Source organism: Varanus komodoensis, unplaced genomic scaffold, assembly GCF_004798865.1.
Source record: "Varanus komodoensis strain SLA01 unplaced genomic scaffold, ASM479886v1 scaffold13_3, whole genome shotgun sequence".
Classification (NCBI taxonomy): Eukaryota; Metazoa; Chordata; class Lepidosauria; order Squamata; family Varanidae; genus Varanus; species Varanus komodoensis.
Genome location: NW_025335409.1, coordinates 11991144 through 12018855, shown reverse-complemented (window position 1 = coordinate 12018855; position 27712 = coordinate 11991144). Strand labels below are relative to the sequence as shown.

The window sequence follows — 27712 nt, the reverse complement described above, 5'->3', positions numbered from 1 at the left end:
AAGGTTAACTTCCAATAAGGGTTTATGCTAGAAAATAATGGTTTTCTAAGCTTCTGCCTTGAAGGAACCCTTTCTGTAGAGCTCCATCTGCCATGAAACTACAATGTTCAGCAAAGAATTTGATGGAGGGCATATTCTAGGGCAGGGCTCTCCAATCAGCAGCCTGCAGATTGCATGTGGCCCCCAAGTTCCTTCTGTGTGGCCCTACAACCTGCTTGTTTACTGCTATCACCCTCAAGGCATTTCCCCTCAAATCCACACTGTTCTTCCTGCCTCAAGCAGCACCATCCACTGCTTTTTTTCCTGTCCCTTTCTTACAATAGCACCACTGTTTCTTCTGGTCTCCACGGTTCCTTCTGTCAGCCCCATCTTGGTCTTATCCTCTATACCAGCAGTTTAGCCATTTGGGGTGCTTTGCTAGCCAGCAATGCTCAGGTACCCGTACCACTCAGCTTCTTCACTCCCCCTCTCCATGCATTACCATGTTGCAGGCTATAGATGCTGGTAAGGAAGATAAAGCAGCTTTGTGGATTGGTACTGGAGATGCCTGCCCTGCTTTTGCAAAAAAGGTGGGAAAAGGAGAGTAAAGGGCCTGGTATTTTTGCAAAAAGGATACAAAGTGTTTTGCGTACTGAGCATTTCTGGAGGCTCCACCCACCAAGGCTCTTCCAAGTGGTTTCCAAGGTTACTGATGAGGTTGCTGCTTCAGGCAAAAACATGCTTCCTTGCTCAACAAGAGCTGGTTGCTCTGACTTTTTGCCTTGCTCGCTTTTGCCTCTCCTCCCCCACCCACTTCAGCTAGGAATCTTCTCATGCATCTTGGGCTGAGAGAGGACTACTCTCTTAGCAGGGAAGCTTATAGGATTCCCCTTCCCACATCTTTTTCCAGCCAAGTTCCCCTCCCTCCTAGCTGCCATTTTGCTTCTCATGACTGAGGCTTGGCTGGCAGGCAGAGAAATATCCTCTGGTCTAGCTGGGAGGCTGCCATTTCATTTGCCCTTTCTCTCTACCTGCCATTTTCTGGAGGACCCCCAGTTTCAAAGTATTAGCATATGCCGACTTAAACCTCAAGGCAGCGTGTTAAAAAATAAATCTCATAGGATTCAATGTATTTACGATTGCACTGCTGTCATCTAGTAGGTTAGATTCATAATCCATTTTTTAAAAAAATCTTCCTAGCCTGTGAATATGGCCCAGTATTCCTGAGAACTGTAGAGGCAGGGGTTAGTCTCTTCTTTGGCATGGTTAAAATGAAAATCCCCAGCTAATGGCGGTGAGGGCGGGGGGAGGGTGATGGGAAAGGGAAGAGTTAGACTCCTAAAATAATACTTCTCAAATTTTTATTTATTAAAAGTAATATTGAAACTTTGCAACCACTGCTCTGCTAAAATTTCTGTAAGAAGATGTGTGTAAAAGAAAGTGCTCTTTCAAAGAAACAAAAAATTGCAGATGAGCACTGTGTTTGATTGTCAAGGCAAAAAGTTTTAACTTTTTTCCTCTGGGATTAGATGAGAACAATGACATTATAGACACTGCTCAACTACTAATATTTATCAGGGGGACAGGTTCTAACTTCAGAATTACAGCAGAAAACATATGCTTGAAGATGTGTGAATCAGTAAATAATCATGGTCTGAGTTGTGATAAATTGAAAAGCATCCCAACTGATGGTGCAAGAAATATGGTGGGAAGTAAAACTGGTGTAGTTTCAAGAATCAGTGAAGAGATATTGAAATTAAATGATATGCTTCCCATGCAATTTCACTGCATCATCCATCAGCAAGCCTTGTGTAGTACGATTCTTCAGTGGGAAAGTGTGATACGTACTGTTGTATCCAGCATTAATTACATCAGGCATCATGGCCTTCCTCATCGTCAGTTTCAAATTTTTCTCTCAGAGATAGATGCAGAATATGGAGATGTATTGTACCATGCAGAAGTCAGGTGGCTTAGCAGAAGCAAAGTCCTCAAACGTTTTTTCAGTCTTCTTCATGAAGTTGATGTCTTTTTCAAGGAGAAAAGAAAAGGTCAAGAAGTATTTTCTGACCCTGGATGGATTTTTGATTTGGTTTTAACTGATATCACAGAGCATCTAAACACATTGACTCTAAGGTTGCAGGGAAAAGGAAAGCTTGTGTGTTGACATGTATTCTGAATTGTAAGCTTTTGAAGCAAAACTAAACAGTTTTGTGAAGCAAGTTAGTGAAAGCAACTTTTCAAACATCTCATGCTGCAATGAACTAAAATCTGAGAAGGATGGGAATTTACAATTCACATCAAAGCACTGAACCTATTGCAGGTTGAATTCCAGAACAGATTCACCCATTGCCATAAGCATGGAGAGGAAATAAGAAAGTTTCAGAATCCATTTGAAGTAGCACCAGAAGATGTAAGTAGCTTTTTTTCAGATGGAACTAATTGATTTGCAAACCGGTGATCATCTCAGAGACATTTGCAAAGAAAATTGTCTGCTAGACTTCTATTGTAGTCTACCTGATCTATTTAGCAACCTAAAGAAAATTGCTCCAGGCATGTTCAGTCTTTGGCACCACATGCATCTGCGAACAAGCTTTTTCCAAGATGAAAATTGTGACATTCAAGTGAAGGTCAAGACTTACAGATGAACATTTCCATTTCCATTTTAAGGGTGTCTCTCACAGATCTTGATTTGGAGATTAATGTCTTGGCTAACAGAAAACAGCCACAGAAATCACACTGACTATGTAAGCATGTGTAGCTAGATAAAAGGATTGCAAAGTAAAATTTTGTTCCAAAACGGATTGTATTCAAGGTACCTCTGATTGACCTCTGAATGTTCACTTTTGATCTAAATTGGTAGGTAAATAATTTTGTTACTTTTTTATTTAAGATGTGGCCATCTTTTGGGCAATTTAATGCACCCCGCCATCCCAGAATTTGGGGACCACTGTTCTAGGGGAACTGGCCAGGCTTCTTGGTATTTGCTGCCTTGTCTAAACTGAGAGTTTCGCCAGGAACTCACCAATCCTCTCCTGTGCCTATACATTGCAGGGGAAAATCAATAATAGAGGACAAGCTGTTTTTCAGATAAGCTTGTCTGCATTATTGATCTTCTCTTCAAGGAATCTCTCTTAAGCTTCCAGGAACCACAGGGAACAATGTTTCAAAAGCAATTGCAATAAAGTAATCACCCTTTCAGCTATGAACCATGTGTCTTAGTGAAGCTGAACGGCTCCGTCAAGAATATATGGCACAAGAAGTTCTGGGAGTTTCTGCTTGAATGTTTTTTGACAGGGATGCAGAATGTGTGGTCACCTGGTACTCAGCCAGTGCTGGGAGAAAAAGCCAACACTGACCAAGTGGATTTACGCAGCGCACATCATCTCCATGTGCTGAGCAATGCATGAATCTGCTCAGGACCTAGAGTTGGAAGAAGCATGAAGGACGGTTAAGTGAGTTAGCAATGATATGAGTGGGCTTGGACGCTCCCACTGACATAATCTGGCCTGTGCAGGATGTGGTGCTGGACAATTCTGATGGGGTCAACCTGCTGGGGAGAAAATCCAGCTCAGGTAGCCTCTGCAAAATTGGTCAGGGGGCAATTTACCCTTCCCACCCCAATGTTTTTCTGCATCCCTGCTCTATAAGTGTTTCTAAAGTGCATTCTCAAGTGAAAAATAGAGCTTCACCCTAAAAATATCTGTGTGGAATCCAGTGTAATCACATTTGTCAGGAGCCTTAAGTGTACAAATACACACAGATTCTCTCACACACCGTATACTTTCTGTGCTTGTGAGAGAAGTGCTCAGGTCCTGCAGGCTTATTTTGCTGCCACAGTACAACTTTAATCTTTCAAAGAGAAAGGAAACTGGTGAAACAGATGCAAAGCTTGTCTGTGAAGTATAAGGACCTAATTACATATCAAAGAAGAAAAAAGAGTCCAGACTAAATCCACAAATCCTGCCCGTTAACTCTGTAGAAAAGGCATGTCTACTAACTGAGCTGATTATCCCAAATGCACATATCCTTCTCAAACAGCTCAGGTATAGCTGACAAAACATGACTAATTAGTAATCAAAGGCAAACAGAGGATGAGTTGTCCACTAGGTGATGTATCTGTGGACAGAATTTCCCATCCTCACAAATCCGTTTGGGCCCTTTGTAAACAGAAGATGCATTCAAAATGGCATTCCTCATTCTTCCATATTCCCTTCCTCAGCTACGAGGGTTTCTCAAGTGCTTGTATTGGGATAATACAACGCCTCAGTGTGGCTAAGTTTTGTAAATGTCTAGGTGTGAAAACATTTGAAATAACTAGGATGCTAAGTCAGTGATCATGCAACAGACAATAAAGAGAAAGAACTGAGAAAGGGTCAGGGTAGCAACTGTAAGTACAGTTAACAGCTGGTACAACTATCCCATGATACCACCAGAGGAAATCAGTGGTAAGTGGTTCTTTGACCAAGAACTTGCAGGTACTTCGTACCACTCTGATCCTCTACAGTAGCAATTGTGACTGGCCAGGCTCGGTAACATCTTCAACACAGCTGCTACATCTGTGTTCACTTCAGGGCAGCCGCTTGGCCACTTGCTGAGCCTTACAACCTGTTCTCAAAATCAGAGCTGGATCAGGCTGGGAGTTGTAGTCCAACAAATCTGGAAGGCATCATGTTGTGGAAGGCTGTTCTAAAGTTACTTACACCTTGCAGCTGCAGGGCATATCCCATGCTGAGACTCAGTTTCATCTACGGGATTGCATATGCACACTGGCAGCAATAAAAATCCCAAGTTTAGCATCTCTTTTAGCTCAGCCAGCACACGTACACAGAACTCTTCTTCTTTAGGATGGCTGAGATATACTCCATTGCCTAGATCACTGGTCGCTCAATGACTATTCTGCCTCAAGCTGGAGCCATTGTATTTTTGAGTGTCCTGGGCCATCCGTACTATTAGGCAGAGTGGGCAGCAGCCTCAGGCAGACAATGGAGCTATTGCCAAAGGATGTTGCTCATTTTAATACAGCACAATTTATTACAGCACAATTACAGCCTAGGCGGCCACTGGATTCTTTGCATGAGGTCTGAAAATTACTCTGACTTTGTCAGTGAGGATCTGCTCTTGGATTCCCTTTTCCTGCTGGCAGAGCAGAAAGAAGCATGCTAGCTGTCTTTCTGGGTTTGTAAGAACATCCTTGGCAGGGGGAGTGGCTACTGAGGGTGTCCTGGTAGCACAAAGGGGCAGAGGCCATTGTTGCTGTGATATAACAAAATCAGCCATCTAGATAATTTACAGGGTGGGAGGAGCCAGAGCTGACTTTTGCCTCTGCACTCTTTCAGCCCTGCATAGGATGCCCACAATCTTCTGAACTTAGAGGTCTGAGGGCTCCGCTGTAAGATTGTGCCCTAAATGTGTCATTCTTGTATATTTTCGTGCAAGGGAGGAGGGGAAACACTTTTGGAATCGTCTGTCTCAGTCTGAGCCACTAGGGTCTCTGATTGGTAAGTGATGCTGGTGAGGAGGTATTGTTGCTCTCGCTCAGGGACCACCTGTCTTAGGCTGGGCCTGTTGAGGATGCAGCTACACTGGGTTTGATTTCATTTCTCTTTCCTGAGCCTCCTGATGCAGCTGCTCATCAATGAGATCATTACTCTGGTGAAATAATGGGAGTGGGATGGTGTAAATTGGGTTGGACCTGGTGGCCTTCATGGCCCATTCCAACTCTACTATTCTATGATTCTATGAAAGGAAGCACCCTGCATAATACTTCCATATTTCTCTTCAATCCTCTAAGGATTATGGGCCTTACATTTACTTACTGATCATGTCACATCATGCTGTGCGTCAAGTGTTCTTGAATTTACAGTGTGAGCAATGCTATTTAAAAATCAGAATTTTCAGCATCAGACTTTTTGGCAAAATTATGGCATACAAGTTGAACAAACAAACAGAAATAATAAAGGTGCATTTTTCAGTTCATTTGCTGCGTAGGTCTGTGGTGACTTCAGTGCTTTGTCATTCACATAGTACCATTTACCTGCTAGTTCATTTTGCTTCCTGCTCTTTGCTTATGGCACTTTTTAGTCTGAATTATATTGACCTGGTCTGATTTGTCCTACCGTACTGAGAGACAGTTTATCATGGTGGTGGAAGTGCTAGACTGGGACTCACAGGTTGAAATGGGCCAATGAGTGAATATAAACCTAACTTAGCTCACATGGTTGTTCTGAGGATAAAATGGGGAACAGGACAAGTAAGCTCTTTTGGGTCCCTTGCAAAAGGGGAAAAATGGGTAGGAAATAAATGGAATTGGTACATGCTGACATACCAGATGTGACCCTACCTGCATGGTGATAGCCTGGCCACAGTTACTCATGCACTGGCAAATTCCTAGTTGGATTACTGCCATACAACGCAGATGGGACTACCTTTGAAGATAGTTCAGAAACTGCAGTTAGTTCAAAACAGACCTGCTAACTGGAACTGGCCAATTCAACTGTTTGATGCCAGAGGTTTGTCAGCTGCCCTGGTTCCAGCCCATATATGAGCCCAATTTAAGGTGTTAGTCTTGATGGCTTGGGACAAGAATACCTAAAGGCATGTCTCTTCCCATATGTACCTGCTCAAATTCTTACGTCTTCTTCAGCAGCCCTTCCACAAATGCCTCTGCTAAAGATAGCTGGGTGGGTGGCTACAAGAAAGGGCCTTCTGAACACCGCAATTCATAACATTAGGTATGAATTAGAGAGGTACTAAATAAATAAATAAAAATACTATGCTGGTCTGCCAGACAGTTTCCCAACCATGCACACACAGGGATATCTCTAGTTTTATCTCTAAAATGTTGGATGGTATCTCTCCACGTCCCATCCCATTCTGTATACTGGAGCAATACATTCCTGTTTTTATTCAAGAATTTGGTATTTGATTAATTACTCATTTCACATAGAAATGCTAATTTTTATTAAATAAACAATTACACCCTTGACCAGACCACCCTGTTGGTGCACATGGTAGGCATGTCGTTAGTGGAGCTAGCTGAAGCTGGCGGCAAGGGGGGGGGAGGCGGGGGGCATTAGACTAGATGGCCTGGGCAACCCCTTGTGACTCGCTCTGTTTCTCTCTGTTTCTATGTTCCTGTATCATTACTAAGGGATTCGTGGGTGTTAGATTTTCCTTAAAAGCAAACAAAACAAACAAAATCATATATGTAATTAATATTTTACGTAAACGGATGGCAAATCCTACTGCAACTCATGGTACATACTCCCCTGTAAGTTTGCTTATGATTGTAGCATAAGGCTACAATCCAAGACTCGCTTACTTAAGAGCAAGGCCTAGGAAAATAGTTGGACTTACTTTGAATAGACTTATTAAGGTTGGCACACAAACGGCAATCCCATTGCCACCAGACAGAGTCAAGATGGCCATAGGATATTTTGGAGATACAGTTTTGGAGACCCAGAAGAGTTACCTGACCCTTTAGCTGGGTCTCTGGGTTTGGCATGCCCCTGCTTCCATCATCCGTCCCCAGCAGCCCTCTGTCTCCAACATCACAAGAGTGGCCTCAGAACTTGGGTTTAGGGGGCAGGAGGGAGAATAGGAAGCATCCTGGCAGTACCTTGGCCTACTTCCTTTGCTGTCAGAGTTTGAGACATTTAGACAACCCAAATCAGTCATCTAAGTGTTTGCAGGGCATAAGGGATGCAGAGGCAACCTTCACTTCTGTGCTGCTTCTTCCTTCCTCTCCATATGGTGTCTGTAATCCTCCATGTCTGAAGGGCTGTGGGTAATTAAGCTGCACCCTCAATTACATTTGAGAGAGGGAGGGAAGTGCATACATTCTGAAATCCATAGATCACACTCCCCCGGAAGGAGAAAAAATATATCTGGTATCAGATGTATCAGATCCATCTGGTACATTTTCTTACACACACTGGATACTCTTGGGGCAACTTCCTTTTTTGCAGTCCAAAGACAATTCAATACCCAAGCGTGAATGAACACTAAAGGCAACATTGTTACCTTGCTTAATTAATGGTCTGCCTCAGCTCTTGAGTTTCCAGTTTGGTGGAAGAGATTTTGCAGTGCAAAAAAGGGAAAAAAGAAGCCAAGAGAAGCAAGAGCAACCCTTTGCGTCTTTCTTTGGTGAGCTCTTGCAGAATATTTTCTGCAACAGGATAGGCTAAGGTTCTTCACTGATGGGAAAAAAATGAGCACAAGAGTTCAAGAAACAAGTTGGAGTGGTTGGAGACTACTGTGAAGAATGGACTGCATCCCACTCATAATTTAAGAACAATTTCTTATCCTTATTTCACTCTGTAAGAAGGATGTTGTTAGATAACATTTATCTGTACAGCTTTTTTGGGTGGTGCTGAAAGGGTGTTAATGGACTAAATAACATGTTGCTGTGCTGTAACATATGGTTACATGGTCTGGTTTTGTCACTGAGCATTTCAGTCTAACATCTGATGCATACAAATGGGTTTATGTAAGGTATTTTTTTGTTGTCAGAAGTGAAAAACAATGTACGAACATTGACAGCTTGCAATATGTCTGGCCTTGCTTGCTGCAGTGAAGGAAGCTTTAATTCAATATCACACTGTCAAACTGAAAAGGTATATTTTCCTAGTTTTCTGCAGGAGAGGTTTTGCAGGAAGTTTCCTCTTCCTATGCATCCTTTATTTAGTGCCATAATAGTGCCACATGCAACAGGGAAATGATACCTTCTTAGCCTAGCATAGAGGCACAACTAGACAGTTATTGAATGGGGAAGAAATGGCAGATGTAACTAGTAGCTCACCAAGGAAAAAGGGTGGGAGTCATACTTGAAGGAAGAGATGCATGGATGCCATTGATTCACAGTGGATGTTTAACAGTCAAATAAACATAAAAGGGACACTTCTGGATCAGGCCAAAAGCCATCCAATCCAGCATCCTATTTCTCCATAGTGGCTAGTCAGATGCTTCCAGGACTGCAGGATATGAAGGCAACAGACCACAGAAGACAGAAAATGCAGAGAAGTGAAGTTCTGCAGCTTTTTTTTTCAGAGCACAAGCTTCAACATCATCTGCAGGAATGCCAGCACCATTAACTTACCAGGGGGAGATTTTTCTGCATTGTTTTGAAAGGCATGATTTCTCTGTACATTCAAGATATGTAACACAATTGCTCTACAGTCTGTTGCAAACAGCTAAAAATGACTTTCATCAGCAGGTGAAATGGCAGGCTGCATACTAAATGGTGCTTGAACATTATTCATTTTGGTATCCCATCATTCCTCCATGGGGGCTCAAGGCAGAATTCATGGTGGGTTACCCCAATAGAAAACTTGTGAGTTAGTTCAGGTTCCTGCATTCTGCAGTCACTTGTCCATGGTTATTTCATGGCTGACCAAGGAGGTAAAAGCAAGTTTCCCCAGCCAAATGCCAACATGGCAAAACTACACCACCTTTTCCCAGCTCATCATTCTAGGACAATCAGCTGATATTAATCATATGGGGTTTATGTTATGTACTTCTGCTCACTGAGGGTACAAAGGGGCTGTGTACATGGGTGTTCAGGCTCCCCATGGGGGCCTGGCTATGGACACATACACTGGCATGAAGTGCAGAAAGTCACAAGATGTATTAAGGGGAGGAGGAGGAGAATGAGGTGCAGGAGGAGAGGGTCTGTAAATATAACCACTTGCAGCTTGAAGATGTGCAAAGACCAGGTTCATAGAAAGGATTGTTGCAACAATCCTCTTACTGAATTAGAAGATGGGATCATGGAAGGGAAACCAGTAAGCATCTAAGGCATGAAATGAAAAAGAGGAGTAGGCAACAATCTAGAAATGCAGGTTAAGAAAAGGAAGAATGATGGAAGATGATAATCCATTCCTAATTGCATGCCCTGAAGAATGGCAATCCTCCGATTACCAGATACCTAACAATCTTCTTTAATAGTTCCTTTCCCTACAAAAATTATATGGGGAAGTATTTTATTATACCATTCATAAAAAGGAAGTTCAGTGTAGTTGAAATGGTTAATTTAGGGTGACTGAGGCTGATGGTGGCAAAATAGAGAACTGGTGTCCTTGTGGTCTGACTCATGTTGTCTCTCTTCTGTTTTGCCATTTCTGTGCCACACAGAAGGAATGACCTGCAACCTGGCTTGCCCAGCAGGTAACATGCAAAACAGTGCACAGTGTACAAAAATCAGATAAACAAAGCCCTTAGGCAAGGTACATGAGAACAAAACCCTGCAAGGAGACTGCAATGAGTTGCCTGTGTTTTGAAGATGTAAGCTGCATCTGAAACAAACTTACAAACTGGGACAATCCAACAGTACTACTCTTCTGTCAGTTCCCATGAAATGACTGAACTGTGTTAACACCTTCATCCAGCCTTTATGTCAGGAGCAGATTTAGATTTAGAGGTCTAGTCTATATCTTGTCTGTTTTCTGCTAAACATCATTTACTGTCCAATTTATTATATATGAAATAATACATTAGATCTCATTTCTTTGCTTCCTGAGATTACCTTCAGCAGTATACAACCCATCCCATTGTAGTCTGTATCCCATTGAAACAGCTAATTGAACACATACAGCTGGTAGGTCTTCTAATTACACAGGTAACATCAAATTGACTTATTAGAGTTCCATCTCATTAAACTTAGCTGTCCTCAATGATTAGGGGAAAACAAGATAAAAATGAAACAGGGAGATAAACCTTATTGGTTAAAAGAAAATGAAGCTAGGTGGAATTTCTGGTTTAAAAACAAAATATTTTTCTGACTACTGCTAAGTAAACATTTTTATCACCCTATGCCTTGGGTTAAGCAGGCTCAGCTTCTGTTATTCTAAATGTTCTAATTAAAGCATTGCTCTGATTTATAGCCACAATTACAATGAAATGGGACACACATATTCTGAACAGGTATCCTGGAATGAACTGTACTAGATCAGGTGCACAGGGATTTAAACAGACAGTAAAGTTAGCTGGAGAAGGACCATAATACTGATGAACTTCTTCATCATTAACATAATGAACACAAATAACAGCTAGTTCAGCTTGTGACAACATCAGGTTGGATCCAGACTGAGTTGTGCTTAGAGTACACCAACTGAAATCAATGGGTTAAGTCAGTCATGGTTAACTTAAGCCCAACAAATTTCAGTGGGCCTGCTTTAAATCTAGACCTATGATTTATCTAGAGCAGGGGTCTCAAACTCAACTTACCTGGGGGCTGCTGGAAGTAGAGTTTGGGTGAGGCTGGGCCGCACCAAGTATTCCACCACCGCGGGGGTGGTGGGCCGCTCATCCCACGGCCGGCCCGGGCGCCGCTGGCGCTTTGAAGGCCACAGGGCCCCTCCCCCGTGCCCCGCCCATCCCGGCAATTGAGACCCCTGATCTAGAGCTATGATTAGGTCTAGATTCAAAGCATGCAAGTCTCAGAATGCCCTGGAGGCTAAGCAACAAGCCTCTGAGTTTCCTATGCAACAATAAATAATGGCTTGTCGTTATGAGTATGACTCAGACACCCTTCAAGTTTGCACACTCCCTTTTCAGTGCAATGGGGAGTGGTTTAACACTTCTGTTACTGGTTTATTATAAATCACACTTTCCCATTTCATTATTTCAGACTGTGATTGTATATGCTATTTCAGGGAAGCTACAGTTCTGTTTCAGAGCACACACTTTCCTTGAAGAAGAATCCAGGTTCGACTCTTGTTGGGCGAGAGGCCTTTCTAAAAACCTGGAGGGCCATGGCCAGTGGATGAAGATTGTACCAACCAACATGTTCCACTGGTCTGATTTGGCATGAGGCAGCTCCACACATTTCTAACTGTGGCTTGCACAAATTACAGTTCCTGAATTTGTATGACTGAGACAGAAACAGCAATAGAAGGTTTAAATTTTCTCTCCTCGTGTGGGAGCATGCAAGCCCCAGGCTTCTGCTCACAACAAGAAATAATGGTTTGTTGTTATTCCTGAACAGGTCTCGATGCTCAAAACATCTCTGGTCACCAAACAAGCATACAGGTAAACACTACTTCGTTTTGCTTCGTTTTCTTACAGTGTACCCTGGCTGGGATGGATGAGCTTGCAAGTTTTAAAGGAAGATTATCATTAATGGATGTAGTATAAATACTACAGAGGGAAGCAAGATTTAAAAGCAGGGTCCAAGCATAGGAATGAGGGTATAAAAGAGGAGTAAGGGGAGACATGATAGAAGTTAGATAAAATATAGACAGACGAATAGAATAGTGCATGGTGTGGAGAAAGTAGAAAGGGAGACATTTTTCTCCCTCTTCATAGGATTACCCAGAGTTTGAGTGTTATTGAAGCTGATTGGTGGGAGGTTTAGGACAACAAAAGGAAGTAATTCTTCATACAGTGCATAGTTTATTTTATTTATTTATTTAGAATTTTTGTATGCCGTCCCATAGTTCAACTATGAAATTTGCTGTCATGGGAAGTTTGATGGCTGACAATCTGGATGGCTTTAAAAAGGGATGGGACAGATTCGTGGACGTGAAGGAGACTATCACTGGTGACTTGCTTTGCTGGCTATGTGCTACCTCCTTTACCAGAAGTGGCATGCCTGCATTCACCAATTGCTGAGGAGCGTGGGCAGGAAGATGTCTTGTACCCACCACCCACTTTCCTGGCAGTAATCCATATTCAATTCAGTGTGATTTAATTCTGGGTGGAGATGTTCAGAATTTCATTATTAGTGCTGTAGCAAGTAGTTTCATCCCATTTGAATACTTGCATATTATATATTTGTACAATTCTTGTGGAATATCACCAGGAACGAGAATATATGGTTCCTTCTGCCCTTTTCAAAAAGAATCCTTGATATCTGCCAGGTAAATATGAAACCAGCAATGAAAGGAAGTAGAAAGTTGTGATAAGACTGTTATCTGAGACAGAAGGGAGATATAGCTCCAACCAAATGGAAACCAATTTATTATTTTTTAAATCAAAGTCATAGCTGCAAATTAAGAGCTGATTTATGCTATGCATTGTGTGCATTGCTAAATTGTGGGTAAGTCATTGCATTTGTTTTCTATAACTAATTATTGCTCTTATTTCTAATTGGGTCACAACTAAAAGGCAATAATGAAATACTTTAAATAAATAAACAACTTTTATTATTGCAGAGGCCACAGAACAGTACTGTGGTAGGCTGTAATATTTATTTGAGCACAAGATACATATGATCATATCTTTTAGAGCACAAAAAATAAATGGGTACCTAGAGGGCTTTAAGCCCTCTAAACTTAAGAACTTCTTAAAAGTATTAAAAGTTGACCTTAGAGTGTTAGGTTATAAGATCCTTCTGGATCCCATAACAGCAAGAACGGAAAGATGGCCTTCAGCTATCATCAGTAGCAGAAGGACTACTAAAGAGGTAGGAGGAAATGAGCTATGGGTATTCTTGTATGTCTCTCCCCTTTTCCCTTTCTAGGTCATCTAAATTATAGTCTTTCACTGAACTAAGCTTGCTATGCAAAGAATAAGCCATGATATTTGGTTTATATATGCGAGACGTTTAGCTATTCCCCTGTATGTTAATTTTCACTTCGACCATGTCTGCCCAGCCCCAGGGAATGTGTGATTGTCATCAGTCTGAAGGGATCTACACAGGTATGGGCTTATGGACGGATGGATCTATATGCATAGGATTTCATCCATTGGGATGGGAAAGTGGGTTTGCATTACCAGGGATGACATGGTCAACATTCTTATCCATTCATGAATGCTCTTTCATGTGCTCAGTATTAACTTGTCAAAATTGCTAAATTACTTAGAAAAATAAGAAAAATGTTTTTGATCCTCTGGAAATGGGAGCTGGATGAAATGTACCATTCTGATATTTTTCCTGGATTACTTGATAAGGATGTAAGAAGACCCATGCTGGATCATACCAAGGGTCCATCTTGTCCACTGTATCACTTCACAGATGGATCAGCGACCCACAGGAACCCACAAGCAAGACATGAATGAAACAATGCTCATGTTCCCCAGCAACTACTGGGGAATATTTCCTCTCATACTGGAGGTAAGAAATAACCACTAGAACTTGTAGCCATGGATAGCGTTTTCTTTCATGAACTTGCCCAATCCACCTTTAAAGCCATTCAAATTGGTGGCCTTCACTACATTTTGCAGAAGTGACTTCCATAGTTGAAGCAGGTGCTGTGTAAAGGACGTTTTTATCCCTTTTGTCACTGAAGGACAGCTGAGTGTAGAAACCCTAGCCATTGATTTGATACTAAAAAAACCCACTTTTCAAACAGCAATAGCTGTTGTTTCTGTGCTTGTTTCTGATGTGGAATCTAGAAGAACTAGGTTGCACAGGCAAAGAACATTCATATGGTTTGGAGCACCGGTATCCACTAGGACTACACCATGCTCCATTCCACTTAAAACTGAAGAGCAATGGTTGTTCCAGCAACATGAAGAGCAGGTGAACTGGGCTGAAGTGGGGCCAATAGCAGCACTGCTTCACTGACAGGCTAATCTTACAGTTTCATATGCAGCTAATCTCTGCGAGCCTAAAATGAAAATCTCAACAGCATAAATCCCACAGCTAGCATCTGCTTCAGGCCATCCGTGCCTGCTAAGCAAAAACGGCATCCCTGGGTCGTGTTGCCTCTTGTGTCACATTGGCCTCTGAACATTTCACGCATCCATGCACAGGTGCTCCAAAGACTTGGCATGCTGCATTTTACTTTGCTGAATTCTCAACAATGTGTGAACCGGAGTCAATAGTCCTATCTTGCCTACTATTCTGCTGGCAAGTCTGCTCTTAGTTCCCTCCAGCAACCATGAAGTGCTGTTAAGACCTTGGTAAAAAGTAACTGGATTAATTTTTAGGGTACAATCCACAAATCTCTTTGAGTCAGCAAAAGCCCACATGCTTTTCAAAGAGCTTAGCTCATTGAGCTGAATAGGACTAGGCTAGCTTAAAGGCAACCATGCTAGCTTCCATCATTTTGTGGAACATAGCTGAAAATTCTGCTTTAGCTTCCATGCAGGTTTTTATGCCATGTTTATGCATGATATCTGCTGCAGAAATGTAAGAGCCTCGTCAGCAGATACTAATTGGTTCCTGTGCAGCTAATGTGAATGCAGGCATTAATTATCCCAGGCCAACTATTTCACATCAGTATCTGTAATAAATATGTATGTCAATACATTCCAAACCTTCCACAGCAAAACTATTAATTGTGGCTTTATCAGAGATTTCCAAATATGATCACCAATAAACATCAAAGTGCCGTTATCACACAGCTGCTTCATAGGGATGTGCACATAGCCCAAAAGGAAGTCTGCTGATAAGACTGAGTGGTGAATATATTAAAACAACCCTTGCAGTAAATTCCTGAAAGTCAGAAGAAGAAAGGGGGGAAAAGCAAGTTAAAACAAACTAACCCCCTACCAATACCACTGTGTTAGTTCCATACAAACCATAGTGAAATTGTGACATAAATGTCAAACCAAAAGCACATTTCTCAACATTTCACTGGCATTTTAAAGAAATGTGTGCAGAAGATTCTATTGAAACCCTCTTGAGCAGGGCTCAGAAAAGTACTTGTGGGGCTTTGGAAAGCCACCTTAAAGGAGAAGTCAGCTTTATAACATGCTTGAGTCTTCTCTGGAGAGCAATTCTGGGCTTCCCTTCCCCTTGGTCACCATTTTTCACTATCCTCCAAACATACCTCTGCAATGTTTCTCTCCCCTCTCCTAACCTGGCCAGAAATGTGTGCTTTGGAAGGGGGAAAGCAACAGAAGCAGCACATGGGAAAAGCTACACATCTCAAGTGCCAGTGGGTCTTTCCTCCTGAAAACTATTGCAACAGGAGGCTGGGATGAAGACAGGTAACTCTTGCTTCTTGCCATCTATGGCGAGATGGGGAATGGAACCAGGGGAGAAGTAGGTGTTTTGAAGATGGCTGGGAGGGGGTGTTTGCTGTTTGCTTGTTTCCTAAGCCTTGGTTGGCTCAGGGAATGACCTGAGTTCGTAGGAAAGAGGTTAGGTTGCCTAAAGATTAATTAAAGGCAAGCAGGGGTGAGCTGACTTATCTTTTTCTACAGTATGTATGTTATTTCATGCATTTACAGCATTTATACAGGTCACCCATAACTTTGTTCTCAGGATGGCTCTACCTATAAACAATAAAAAAGCAACTTCAGATTAAAGTAAAGAGAAAGTTTTCACAATTGGATCAGAGAGGCCAAGGTCTTTCATCCTATTTCTCCCTACTTTAAAAATGGAAGCATGTGAGCCCACTTTTCTTCAGATAAAGTTTTATGAACATTACAGAGAAAGTGTGTCCTAATACAAATTTGGTAAAAACAAAACAAGACAAAAGGTCCTTGGGCAACTGAAAGACTAATACATTTGTTCGGTGTAGTTGGAGAGAAAGGAACAGTGTAGGTGACTGTTAGTAGTTTTACCTGTGTGTGCTGTGTTTTAGTATCATACCTGGTCTGTCTTTTCGCATTATGTTTTAATACATTTGATTTATGGTTCTATTTGTTAATTCAGTGTATTACCTTGTTAACTTGTAACGGCCTATGGCTAAATGCAATAAACTGACTGTCTGAAGACTGTGTGTCCTGTGGAATGAGGAAGATTTCTTGAGCACCACTAGGATTTTGTGTCCTTTGTGCAGGCAAATATTATATTTGTCCCAAAGGAGGTCTGCTTGGTGCCATCCTTGGGTTCTTTTTGCTGTCAGGTAAAAACTTTGTTATTTCCCAGGTATTTTAATAGATAAGATTTGTTTTTATTCTGCTTTCATTATATCTGCAGCTATGCCATGCATTAATTTCATCTTAACTGAGGTAGGTGGTTGGTTGACCTGTGTTATATTTGTTTTATTGTTTTTGATTATTTAAATATGATTATTTTATTGTTGCTATGTATTGTTCAAATTTGTAAAGCCCCCAGACACCCCAGTGGGCTATGGTGCAGTATAGAAATGTAATAAATAAATATGTCTTTTTGGAACTTGAGGCTTGAATTCAACCTCTGCTATGGGCTCATTTTGGTGGGGGAGGTATCCTTGGAATGGGACTTAAGCCAGAACATAGTGAGTGCTTCCAGAAAGAGGGGTTCTAACACTAAGGATCACTGGCCATTGTGTGTTATCTTACAGTTATACAGTGTGTGTTATCTATGTTATCTTATTGTATAAAGATGGGAAAAGTGTGGAAAAGCAAAGGATGGGTTACAAATGTATGATAACCCTGTAATATTCCATGAATGAAGATAATGATTGCACATTTATTTATTGATACCTCTCTGAAAGTTATAAAACCCTAATTTAGATATGTGTCCATTGGTGATTCAATTGTATTGGCACCAGGAAAAATCATGGATAACAGACAAACCATTCCTGCTTTCTTCAACTCAGACAGTATTAGTAAAGATATTGTTATATGCTGTTCATTCAGTATAAATCAGTTAAAGATAACTGTCTAGGCCACTATTTTAGGACTTGCTTTTTTTAAGAAGGTCAATTCAAGAATGTTGAAATTAAAAATAAATGAAGTTAAAATTTTTGAATATGACTGATACAATATTTGAAAGTATTATTCTACTAACTGATATAATTCTGCTGTTAGCTTATAATGAAATGAAAAGTGTCTACCTAGTTTATCATGACATGTTTTAGAAATAATACAGCTACATTTAGTCATGGTCTAATAAGTTAAGACCTTATTAGGTCATTTAGTTATGGTCCAAGAACTACATTTAGTTATTAGTTACCTATTTCCAGGTACGTATATTTTCATATGTGTCCATGAATATAAACAAACTATTGAGTGTATTTAGTTATTCTCTCACTACTTTTTGAATTTGAGTTATGTTTATTTAGATCAAAGGTGCTAAGCTACTTGTAGACTACATTTCTCTGGAACTCCATTGCAGTGGTTGTAGGGCTGAAGGAAATGGGAGTTGGGTTAAGAATACTGGCATATTATAGCTTCAAGACCTTATGACCAGTAACTAAGCCTTAGGAGAGAATGGAGAGAAAATGTCCCCAAAGTCAGAAAATCATCAATTGATTTGTGCTAGGGGAAAAGGCCCTGGTTTAGCTGCAAAGAAATAATATGAATACACTTGCTTATTTTCTTACCATGTTTAATTTCTACCTCTGTTTCTTGGTTAGAAAGCAAGAGTAAGATGACACTAAGTTATTTTGACTGTTATTTTTTCATGCTTGGATACCAAAAACCAAAACACACCTCAGTAACAATGTGGTTAATTTCTTAAAGGTATTATCTGACATGCCTGCCAGGAACTGGAGGAGAATGACATCCAAAGGAATGTGAAAGGATTGCAAAGACTAGGGCTTTGGTTCTACTCCTTTTCTACTCCCTTTTCCCTCCAAAGCATTCAGATGGCCAATTTTGGCTACCTACATGTTTTTCCATTCCTCATAAGGAGATGAGGTTGAGGCAGTGCTGAGATTTCTTGGAGGACAGCAGTGCCTTGCTCCTCCTTTTCCAGCCCCCCAGTAAGGCACCATCCCTGCACCAGCTCTGAAAGTCACCAGCTGGCATGGAAAGAACTGACCACACTGACGGTGTGGACCACTGATCTTGGAGTGTATTCTATCAAGTAAATAAAGTAAATAGCTCAGATCAATTAACTGTAATATTTAGTTGAATCTATTAAGATATCATGCTAAAATAAGTTAGGAAATACTTTGCAAGAAGCCATATATGATTAACCTCAATTTTCTCACATGTTCACATATGGAAATGTCTGTAGACCATGTTGAGATAGAACAAATTGAAATATTGTATTACTGCTAAAGGAAGCAGGGGAATCCTCTACATCTTCTGCTTTGAAATCACTGACTGGGTTCACACAGAATGAAAATTCCAAGATTAAACAACCCAGGAATTGGTCTGTCCATTCAAAGCCAAGTGAATATGCTGTATCCTGCTATTTCAGCACTTCTACATTGAATCAGCTTTCCAAAACAAGAATTCCATGTTCCTGGATTATTGTTGTGATATGCAAACCTGACACTCTGAATTGTTTTGGGTTAAACAAATAAACTCACAAATTGAGGCTGTTATGTCTGCCAAATGTAACAACAACCTAGAAGTGGGGTGTTCCTGAATTCCTTCAAAAGGTAGACACAGGTGAGCAGGCAGGAGCATTCACAAAAAAACATACTTTAACAACAGGTTGTCTGATTGTGCAAAATGGGCCACTAAAAGCTCTGTACATTCTGTTCTATTTGCTTACACTGGGGTAATTAGTGTTGACTTGAATACTGTACTTCATGGATGAATAAGGATTAAATTGTAATAAACTATGTAAAATATATATATATATACACACCTTCAGGAAGAGATAGACTTAATATGACCAAAAATTTAATGGAGTTATAACACAAAGAGCATTTGTCTAAGTTAGAAATAAATAGATTAGGGGCAAAACTAAAACAGGTCCAGAACAAGACAAGGATAAAAAATACATGATATTCTTGAATAAGAGAAAAGAAAGGATTTTCTAGGTTTACTTTTTTGGCGTTTAGAACAAAATATTATTTTAAACAACCCTGCCACAGCAGGGATTACAACAGATTATAGGTGCTAGCTTTAAAAAGTTAAATAAATTCAGAGAAATGTTAGTTATCTTTATTACATTCACTTAGTTTTATTACCTTTATTCTCTTCCTCTGTCAGAGGAAAGCTTCCTCCGTCGGAAGAAGGGAAACTTTGGATCCAACCCATTAGCTTAAGATCTGTATGGGGAGAGGAAATTGATGATTGAGGGCCATGAAACTATTGTTGTCAATTATATTCATCTGGATACTCTTGCAAGGTATCAGAATTTCCAGTTGGCAAACTTATTTTGTACTACATCAGCTGTACTTGGAGCATTCTGTTCCATGTAAACATGTTTATCATATTGGTAATAATAGAAACACTCCAGGAGCCTCAACTATTAGTTAATGCTTAAGAATTACAAGATGTACCTCTGAAGTGAACTTAATTATTTTTCTTTTAACAAAAATTTTCTAATAACAATAATATTTATCCTTTAAAGATTTGCAGGATAATAGATGGTTGTGCTTTATCAATTATCCCACATCTCTTGGAACATACTAATAATAACTATGAGTTCCTTAAAGGTATTTTCTGTGAATATGTACTAAATTCTGTAGAAGAGAGAAAGAATAAAATATTCAAAACTATTTTAAAGGAGTCATTTTTATTTATTCAGAAACATATCAGAAAAGAGAGGAAATGGAACAAAAGAACAAGCACGGTTTTAGTAGCACATAATTAAACTAAAAAGCAAGAAGTAACTGTTATAATGAAGTCTTTATTTACAGGAAATAATACCTGAAGATATAGGTAGATATCTGGTTATTAGAGTCTGTTATACCATACAAGAGTTTGTGTCTGTATCTGTGACCTACATAAGAGATAGGTACAGTTTTATAGATTATTGCTAGCATATATTGAAAACAATAGTGGGCAATGTAATTAAAGAAGGAAATTTTTTACCAGGGTACTATGTTGTAAGCTAAATCTATCTTCAAGAAATACGCTATTATCTATCATTTTCCCTTAAGCCTTCAGTCTTTGCACACGGAATCTAAAATATTAATATAAAACTAAAGACATAAGATTGACCAGCATTCTGTAGCAGTTACTGTGGTGGTTCAAGTCATTTTAAAATGAAACCATGGAAGTAGAAAAAATGCACTTTCCCATGGTGAAAAAGTATGAATTTCATTAGGTTCAGTTTTTAAATGTAATGCTGCTTGAGAAAGTAAAATGGCCAAATATATGGGATACTGTCAAGACATATGTATAGACATCATTTTGTTTTTAGAAGTCTCAAACGCTCCTCCAGGCAAATATGCTGCCCCACTGGGAGGGGAATTGGGAGGGGAAGAGCATTTGGGAGATTTTTCAGGGAAGTTAGTTTTTGAACGGTTTGTGGTGGCAGAGAGCAGAAAGCAGATGAGGGAGTGCTTCCTCTTTTGTTTTTAGTTTAATTTTCAGTACTGTCACAACCATTGACCCAAACCCACAAGCAATAGTGACAGAAGCAACCAAGAGGTCTTCTGCTATTCGCCCACATACACCACAGTGTCATTCTGAAGTATTCTGGGGGGGGGGGGGGAGGTCAGAAACATCAAAAAATAAGATAGGAACAAAAGGTGGGGAGAGAGCATGCTGCTTCTTAATATCAAATACATCTCTACTTCCCCAGAAAAAAACTAAACATTCCTGGAACTCAGGCAGCCATCTTCATTCTTCTCTCAAAATTTAGATGAAAGTTTGTGGAATGTTAGCAAAGCCAGTGAACAAAAGAAAACCTGAATGCTCCTTTCACATTAGGTAACTGTATAACACAATCAGCTGAGGCTATCTCTAAGCAATATAAACTTTGTTTAGATAAATAATCCCTTATCCCAACCTATGGAAAACCCATCCTTGTTAGAAAGAGAAATGCACTTGTACTTCTCAGTTACCTTTTTTAAAAAATGGAAAAGGTATAATGCAAAGTTTGATACATTAAAGCGTGCTTGCATGCTTGCTTGCTTGCTTTCCTTCTTTCTTGGCACTGGATTTATACAAACCTAACTGCAAAATTGCTGAACATGAAGAAACATGTTTGGAAGAACAAAGTCTCTTTGGGGATTCTAACTGATAATTAAATCAGACATCCAAATAACACATTTTAACTAATTCTATTATCTGAGGTCTGCATAAGCCAAGGTGGGCCATGTGCTAAAAAGGGGAAATTAAATGGATAGAATTTTCAGAGTCCTCCAAGTAGCCAATAGTATACATAGCTGCAAAGTGTTCATTAGCCCTATTTGGGGCCCAATCCCAATCACATGAGGCGATGAGCAGGGCTGTGTTTGCTGACACCAGTTCCTCTGGCACATCCTTGTAGGCTCGCCACATGGCCAAGAGGCCTACACAGACAGGGCTTTAAGAGCTTTGGGGGGCCCTTGTGGGTAGACCAAGTTCTCTGTTCCAGACAGGCAAAGTTTTGAGGGCAGCAGGGCCAGTTGATGGGGACAAGGCAAGAAGGTGGCCATCCCCTCCAACTTGTGTGGTTCTAACTGAATGAGGCATTGCCCAAGTTGAGCTCTAGTCATAACTGTTTCAAAGTCTGGTTTTATTTCTGGTTCTTTGCCGGCTATACTGAGGACTTCAGAAAATGAAGGCCACCAGAAATGGGTCCTTCAGAAGCTTAAACAGAGACCAGGGAGGAGATGAGATGAGCCTCTTAGCCCTGAACAAAACCTTCTCGTGCTGCCCCATTCTTGAGAGATACAGGGCATTCTAAACCATGTGGGGGACACTTAGATTACTACTAAACCTTGAGACCAGCACTCCACCATCTTTTCTCACTGGGTGTACTGCCTGAACCAGCAGCTGGACTCAGAGAAACATGAAGCTCCTGGACCCTCAGAGGCCTTGAGTCTAAAAGTTGCATTCTTGGAGGGCCCAGGCTCAGGAATTTGAAGACAGCTTGGATTTTGTGACAGAGCTCTGGGTCAGTCCTCCTTCAGCTTGTGTCACTGGCCACTTGGTCTCTGCTTCCACATTCTGATTGTTGCTGTTGCTATCTCGCTGTTCCCTCAGGTTGAAAAAAAAAGTGCCTCTCCACCGGCAGATGTTTATCTAGAAGATCTTTTGCTTTCCCTGGATGGTACATGAATTAGCCTGGCACTTACCTAGATTTTTAATTGCATATATGAAATAGCATGAAGCTTTTGATTTATTTCTCCATTTGGAGCCCCTTCTCCTGCTTTTGTGTGCTTCAGTGAGGTACTTAATTAGAATAGCAACAGGATTCTGGATCTGGAGCCCAGAAAGCTATGGCTTTTTCTGACCAATCTCATATTGCTACATTTCCGGGAACCAGATAATGGAGACAGATCAGAACCTTATGCCAGCAAAAATCTTCATATATAAAGATACCTTGTCTTTAGTATAACTACCACCTTCCATTTCCCAGTGCCTACAACTGAGGGAATAATGGTGCAGAGAGGCGGTGGCAGTGGCCCAAATACCAGTCAGAATGGTCATGATCCTGGGTCAAGAGTGACCCAGGGCAGTATGAAGGGGAGGCATGAAAACAGAGGTTTGGGGTCCAGAAAGAAGAATTAGATCTCAGTTGGCTGTAGTGGCTTTTGAACTGAGCAACTGAACATGACAAGCTTCACTCACTTGATTTTCAGTGGGTCTCCAACTTCATAATGAATGCACCAACAGAAATCTGATAGATTTTACAAATGTGGATGTACTGTTAAAGATGCTGATCACCTAGAATCTCATAGCATAGGAATTCTGGATTTTTAAAATTAACTATGCATACGGATAGATCTATTGTTGTTTATTTAGCAACAAGACTAATTTAAGTTTGCTGCTTTTCCCCTACAATAACCAAAAGTTCCCAAGTAAAGAACAAAGTATCTGTAGTTGGTACTCTTGTTTTGCAGTGGCCTCAAATACAGGCTATTTTATAGTCTGCCTTAAGTTCATGATCCAAGCTAATATTTGCCACTAAAAGTATGCAATTAGACAAAATCCTGGCAAAGATATCAAAACAATATTAAAACCCATTGCATTTTATAATAAAAATCCTTATGTGTATGTTGCATGCTTTTCCTAGGCATTAATTATATAACCCATACATGCTGAATACCAAGAAGCCAATAAAATTGCTAACTTAATCTAGAAGTAATAGGAGATAACCCAGAATTAACATTTCAGGATACTCCACTGTCTTTTATAAGGCATATGTTTCAGAAGCAAAAGTCTTTTGTTGCAAGATCTTCTTTTTCCTTTCAACTGGTTAATTTAAAAATCAGGCATATAGATGAAACACTTTTGCGAAATAATAAATAACAGTACTATCAACACAGATAGCATCAATTACAGGGCAATTTTTTAAAGAAAAAGCATAAAGGAAAAAGGAAATTTCAGCACTTTGTTTTATCACACATTATGGATAAAATATTATAATGTAAGATTATGGAGCACTCTCTTTTATAGCTTATTAATCAAACTGGAATGCATATGGTCTTCTAATTTCGCTGCCAATATAAATGGCTTTTGGTATAATTGTTTCCAGAAGATGAATTTAGAATAACTATCATCCATGAAATGTTGATTGAAATAGGGCAGAGGTGTGCATGTATATAACTCTAGGTACATACTTGATTTAAAGGAAACAATGTCATGTACACCCATCTACAGCAGTTGATCCGGGAGAATGTTAGGTGCAAATCTTACATTGGATGGGTTCCACTGCCTTTTAAAGCCAAAATCTCAGCTTCACAACTGAGAACACACTCAACACACATTTGTCCTCTTCATTATTGCTATCACTTGCTTGACAGCAGAGAGGCAGTGAGCTGACATCACCTCTCGCTTCTGCTTTTCAGGATCACCATTGTCTGGCCAGGGAGAGAGGTGACTGAATGAGCAGAGTACAGTGGCCAAGAGGGGGAAAAATGCCGTGTGTGCTTTTGTGTGTTGAAAGGCCTCTGTTGGGGTGTGGAACTTTGGCAGGTGCCCAAATGTATCTGGTTTCGATGCTTGCCTGTTAGTTGCAATGAGCTGTAGATTCAGTTTGCACAAGCCCCAGCTTGGTTAACAACTGCTGGGCTTGTCAACCACACTGTGGGTGCCAGCTCAATTTGCTTAATTACACTTACTGGCACAGCTTCCTGTGTCATCCAAACCCAACAAGGGTGAGTTGCTGCTGTGGTTAACAATTCACCATGGGCTATTTTGGGCTTCCATGATGCTTTCTTAACCATCTCCAGCTCATCTTCTTTGGGTGTCCCCAAAGATCACAGCATCTGGTCCGCCTGGCTCACCAAAGAGATGGAGAAGATTCAGAGCCTTCTGCATCTCAACAGCACTACCAGATATTAAGAACAACATCCGCTTCCTAAATTTTGCTGCATATTTCTTTGCCCATTGCTCCTCTGGTCTCCTTTCACCTAACCAATTCCACTGACTGATACCAAGCACTATTTTCTCCAGCTAAGCTGGAATTCCTACCTAACGGCTACATTCACACCACACAACAAGCTCTGTCCCCTTTTTAACTATTGTTGGTCTATTGTTGAACCCAAGACCATGGTTTCCACAGTCCTTGTATGCAACTACCACAATGTCTCTGGAAAAAGTGGCAGCTGCAGTGGCATCTGCATTCAGCCTTTCCATGTGGACCAATGACGGAGAGACAGGCAACACAAGCAGGCAGTGAGGAACTCTGGGATTGAATTTCAGGCACAGTGGCTGAGGGGATACATGCCAACAGTGGGAGGACTGAGGGTGTGGCATGGAAGCCATACTAAAATAGAAACCACCTGATCATCTGTGAGGTAAATAATGGTGAAATACTGGAAGCCATGGTAACCAGGCAACGTTACTTGTTGTGTTGTGTGAATGCAGCCAATGGCTGCTGTCACAGCGGCCTGTCCTCTGAATGGTTATCATGCCTAAGCTGTGGTTATTCATCTCCAGCCAATGTCTAGAGAGGAACATCTCTGTAAATGGCTGCCAAGCGATGTTGTGCAAGCTGGTGTTCTCTAGATGTGTTGAACTGCAACTCACAGAATTCCCAGGCAGTATTAGTCATGCCACCTGGGAATTATGGGTGTTGCAAGCCTACTCATCTGGAGCAGATCAGATTGGGAAGGTATTCTATAGTTTCTCAGAGTTCGCAAAGGGTTTGCTAACTAGCAAGAGAGAAAAATGATTTGAATGGCTATAAAAAGGAATCAGTAACGAATGGGCACAAGGTACTTTGCAGGTGGCCTGGAATGTTATAATTCCAGACTCTTGTGTGTGTATTGTACATACAAATTCATTTTAAATACCCACTTAACATTCAAATAAATTGCTATATGAGATGGCAAAACACTCAGGGCCATTAGCCAATGTGATGTAGGGAAAACAGGTTTGTTTCCAAAAACTGGTAGAGTGTGAATAAGCAAGTAATTTCTTGACTTGAAATGACCATAGCTGATTCTGTTGTTTTTCCTATATTTCATTATTGTTTCTTTTTGTCCTTCTAGTTATCTGGTCTGTTTTTATGCTAAATCTTTTAAGAAATAGGGGCTGCAAAGGTGCAGTTTACATCCGATGCTGGCTATTATAAGAGTTTGGGATAATGACAGATTGAAATACAAATAAATAAATTAGTCTATCGTGAATTCATCCAGCTCTGACCAGTCTTGCTCTACCTCCCTTGGAGCAGGGTATGTTTAGGAGATATCTGGCCTGTTGAAAACAAGCATGAATCAACCCCACTGTATACAGCACTATAAAATATGGCTGTTCTCTATACTGCTTCCTAAAGCTTACACAATGCATTTGATATATAGCCTTCTCACTAAAGGACTGGGAATGAGATTCAGTTCCTTAGTTCTACTATGTTGTGCCATAATATCCTTCCTTGTCTCTAGAAAGCATAAAAAAACGTGAAGAAAGGGCTCTGTCTGATCCTCTAAATTAGAACCATTTTGATGTGCTCTGAGCAGAATCAAATGAATTTGTCATTCTTTGGGAAATCACTGAAATATAGTCCCCTTTCATGTTTTCATGTCTTTGTAATATATCTAATATTTTTATAACTGAGTTTTCCTGTAGCACCTGAAATCTCTAATAAGTGCAAAAGTCCGGCAAATTTGACTCGGTGTAACATGCGATGTTAATTTGCTCTCTTGTCTGCACTTTTAATCCACTAAATAACAAGTACGGACAACTCATTATTGTTATGCTCTTATCAATAACTAATGCACTCTATACTTTTAAGGAAAGCCATCCAAATTGAGTTGCTTAACATGGCTGAGTATTTGAGTTGTTTTGACTTGCCAGTTCATTGGTTTAGAACATCAATGTAAAACAAAGAAACATATTCCAACAAGGGGTTAGAGATCCTGCCACAAAGAAATACAGAAACACAGATTGCTAGCTTGCAGTAAAGCATAAAGTGCATTTACAGTACTGTTTCTGTATCAGAGGATATTGCTTTGCCATTTTGTCAGACAGGCCAGGGCAATGCCTGGGTTTTATTTAGTACTCAGTTGCTTAATGCTCAAATGTGCCTGCCTTCCATTTCTGTGACAAATGCAGCCTCAGTTCTTTTGCAAATTCACTGGATTATTAGATAGAGATGCATGTGGAAAAACCATATTTTTCCTGAGAAAAAAATAGTCATCTATGTGTTGCTGGCGTACATTGGCCTGAGAAAAAAGTGTTTGCTCAGTGATGAGAGCCCATTCATTTATGAGCAAGGGAAAGGACTTTGGTTAGTGGAGTAGTGCATGCTGGGCAAATAAACAGCTCCAGATTCTATTGCTGGCATTTCCAGGCAGTGCTGGGAATTACTTGTTTCCAAAACTCTGAAGAGCAGCTGCCAGTCGATGTAGCTTTCTATGATTCCATTTCAACCAGAGATGAAATATTCTGGGAAAAGTGATACACATGCTTTCCATTACCTTTCATTCTAACCCACCTACGTTGGGGTGAAAATTAAAGACCAGGATGCAGTCAGGTATGGGGAGGCCCAATGAGCCTAAGACAAGTGTGCTATACGGATATTGTATACCCCAGAATATTACCCTGAGACTTGGAAGTGCATTGTAAAGCTTCAATAGTAGAAAGATTGGCATGGAAAAAGTGGAAGACAGGCAGGCAGGAAGGGCATTTG

At 40.5% G+C, this 27712-nt stretch overlaps 1 protein-coding gene across 8 annotated transcripts in view; it reads right to left on the bottom strand.

Annotated features, from left to right (window-relative positions):
- The window catches only part of MAGI2 (membrane associated guanylate kinase, WW and PDZ domain containing 2), a 708373-nt gene that overhangs the window by 186453 nt on the left and 494208 nt on the right, over positions 1-27712 (bottom strand). For 6 of the 8 annotated variants that reach the window (XM_044423188.1, XM_044423195.1, XM_044423191.1 and 3 more), the window contains one exon: positions 19668-19748. The exons of the other annotated variants lie outside the window; for them this stretch is intronic. In XM_044423188.1, the coding sequence (XP_044279123.1) occupies positions 19668-19748 (81 nt within the window). The remainder of the gene's footprint in view (positions 1-19667; positions 19749-27712) is intronic. 8 annotated transcript variants of the gene reach the window in all.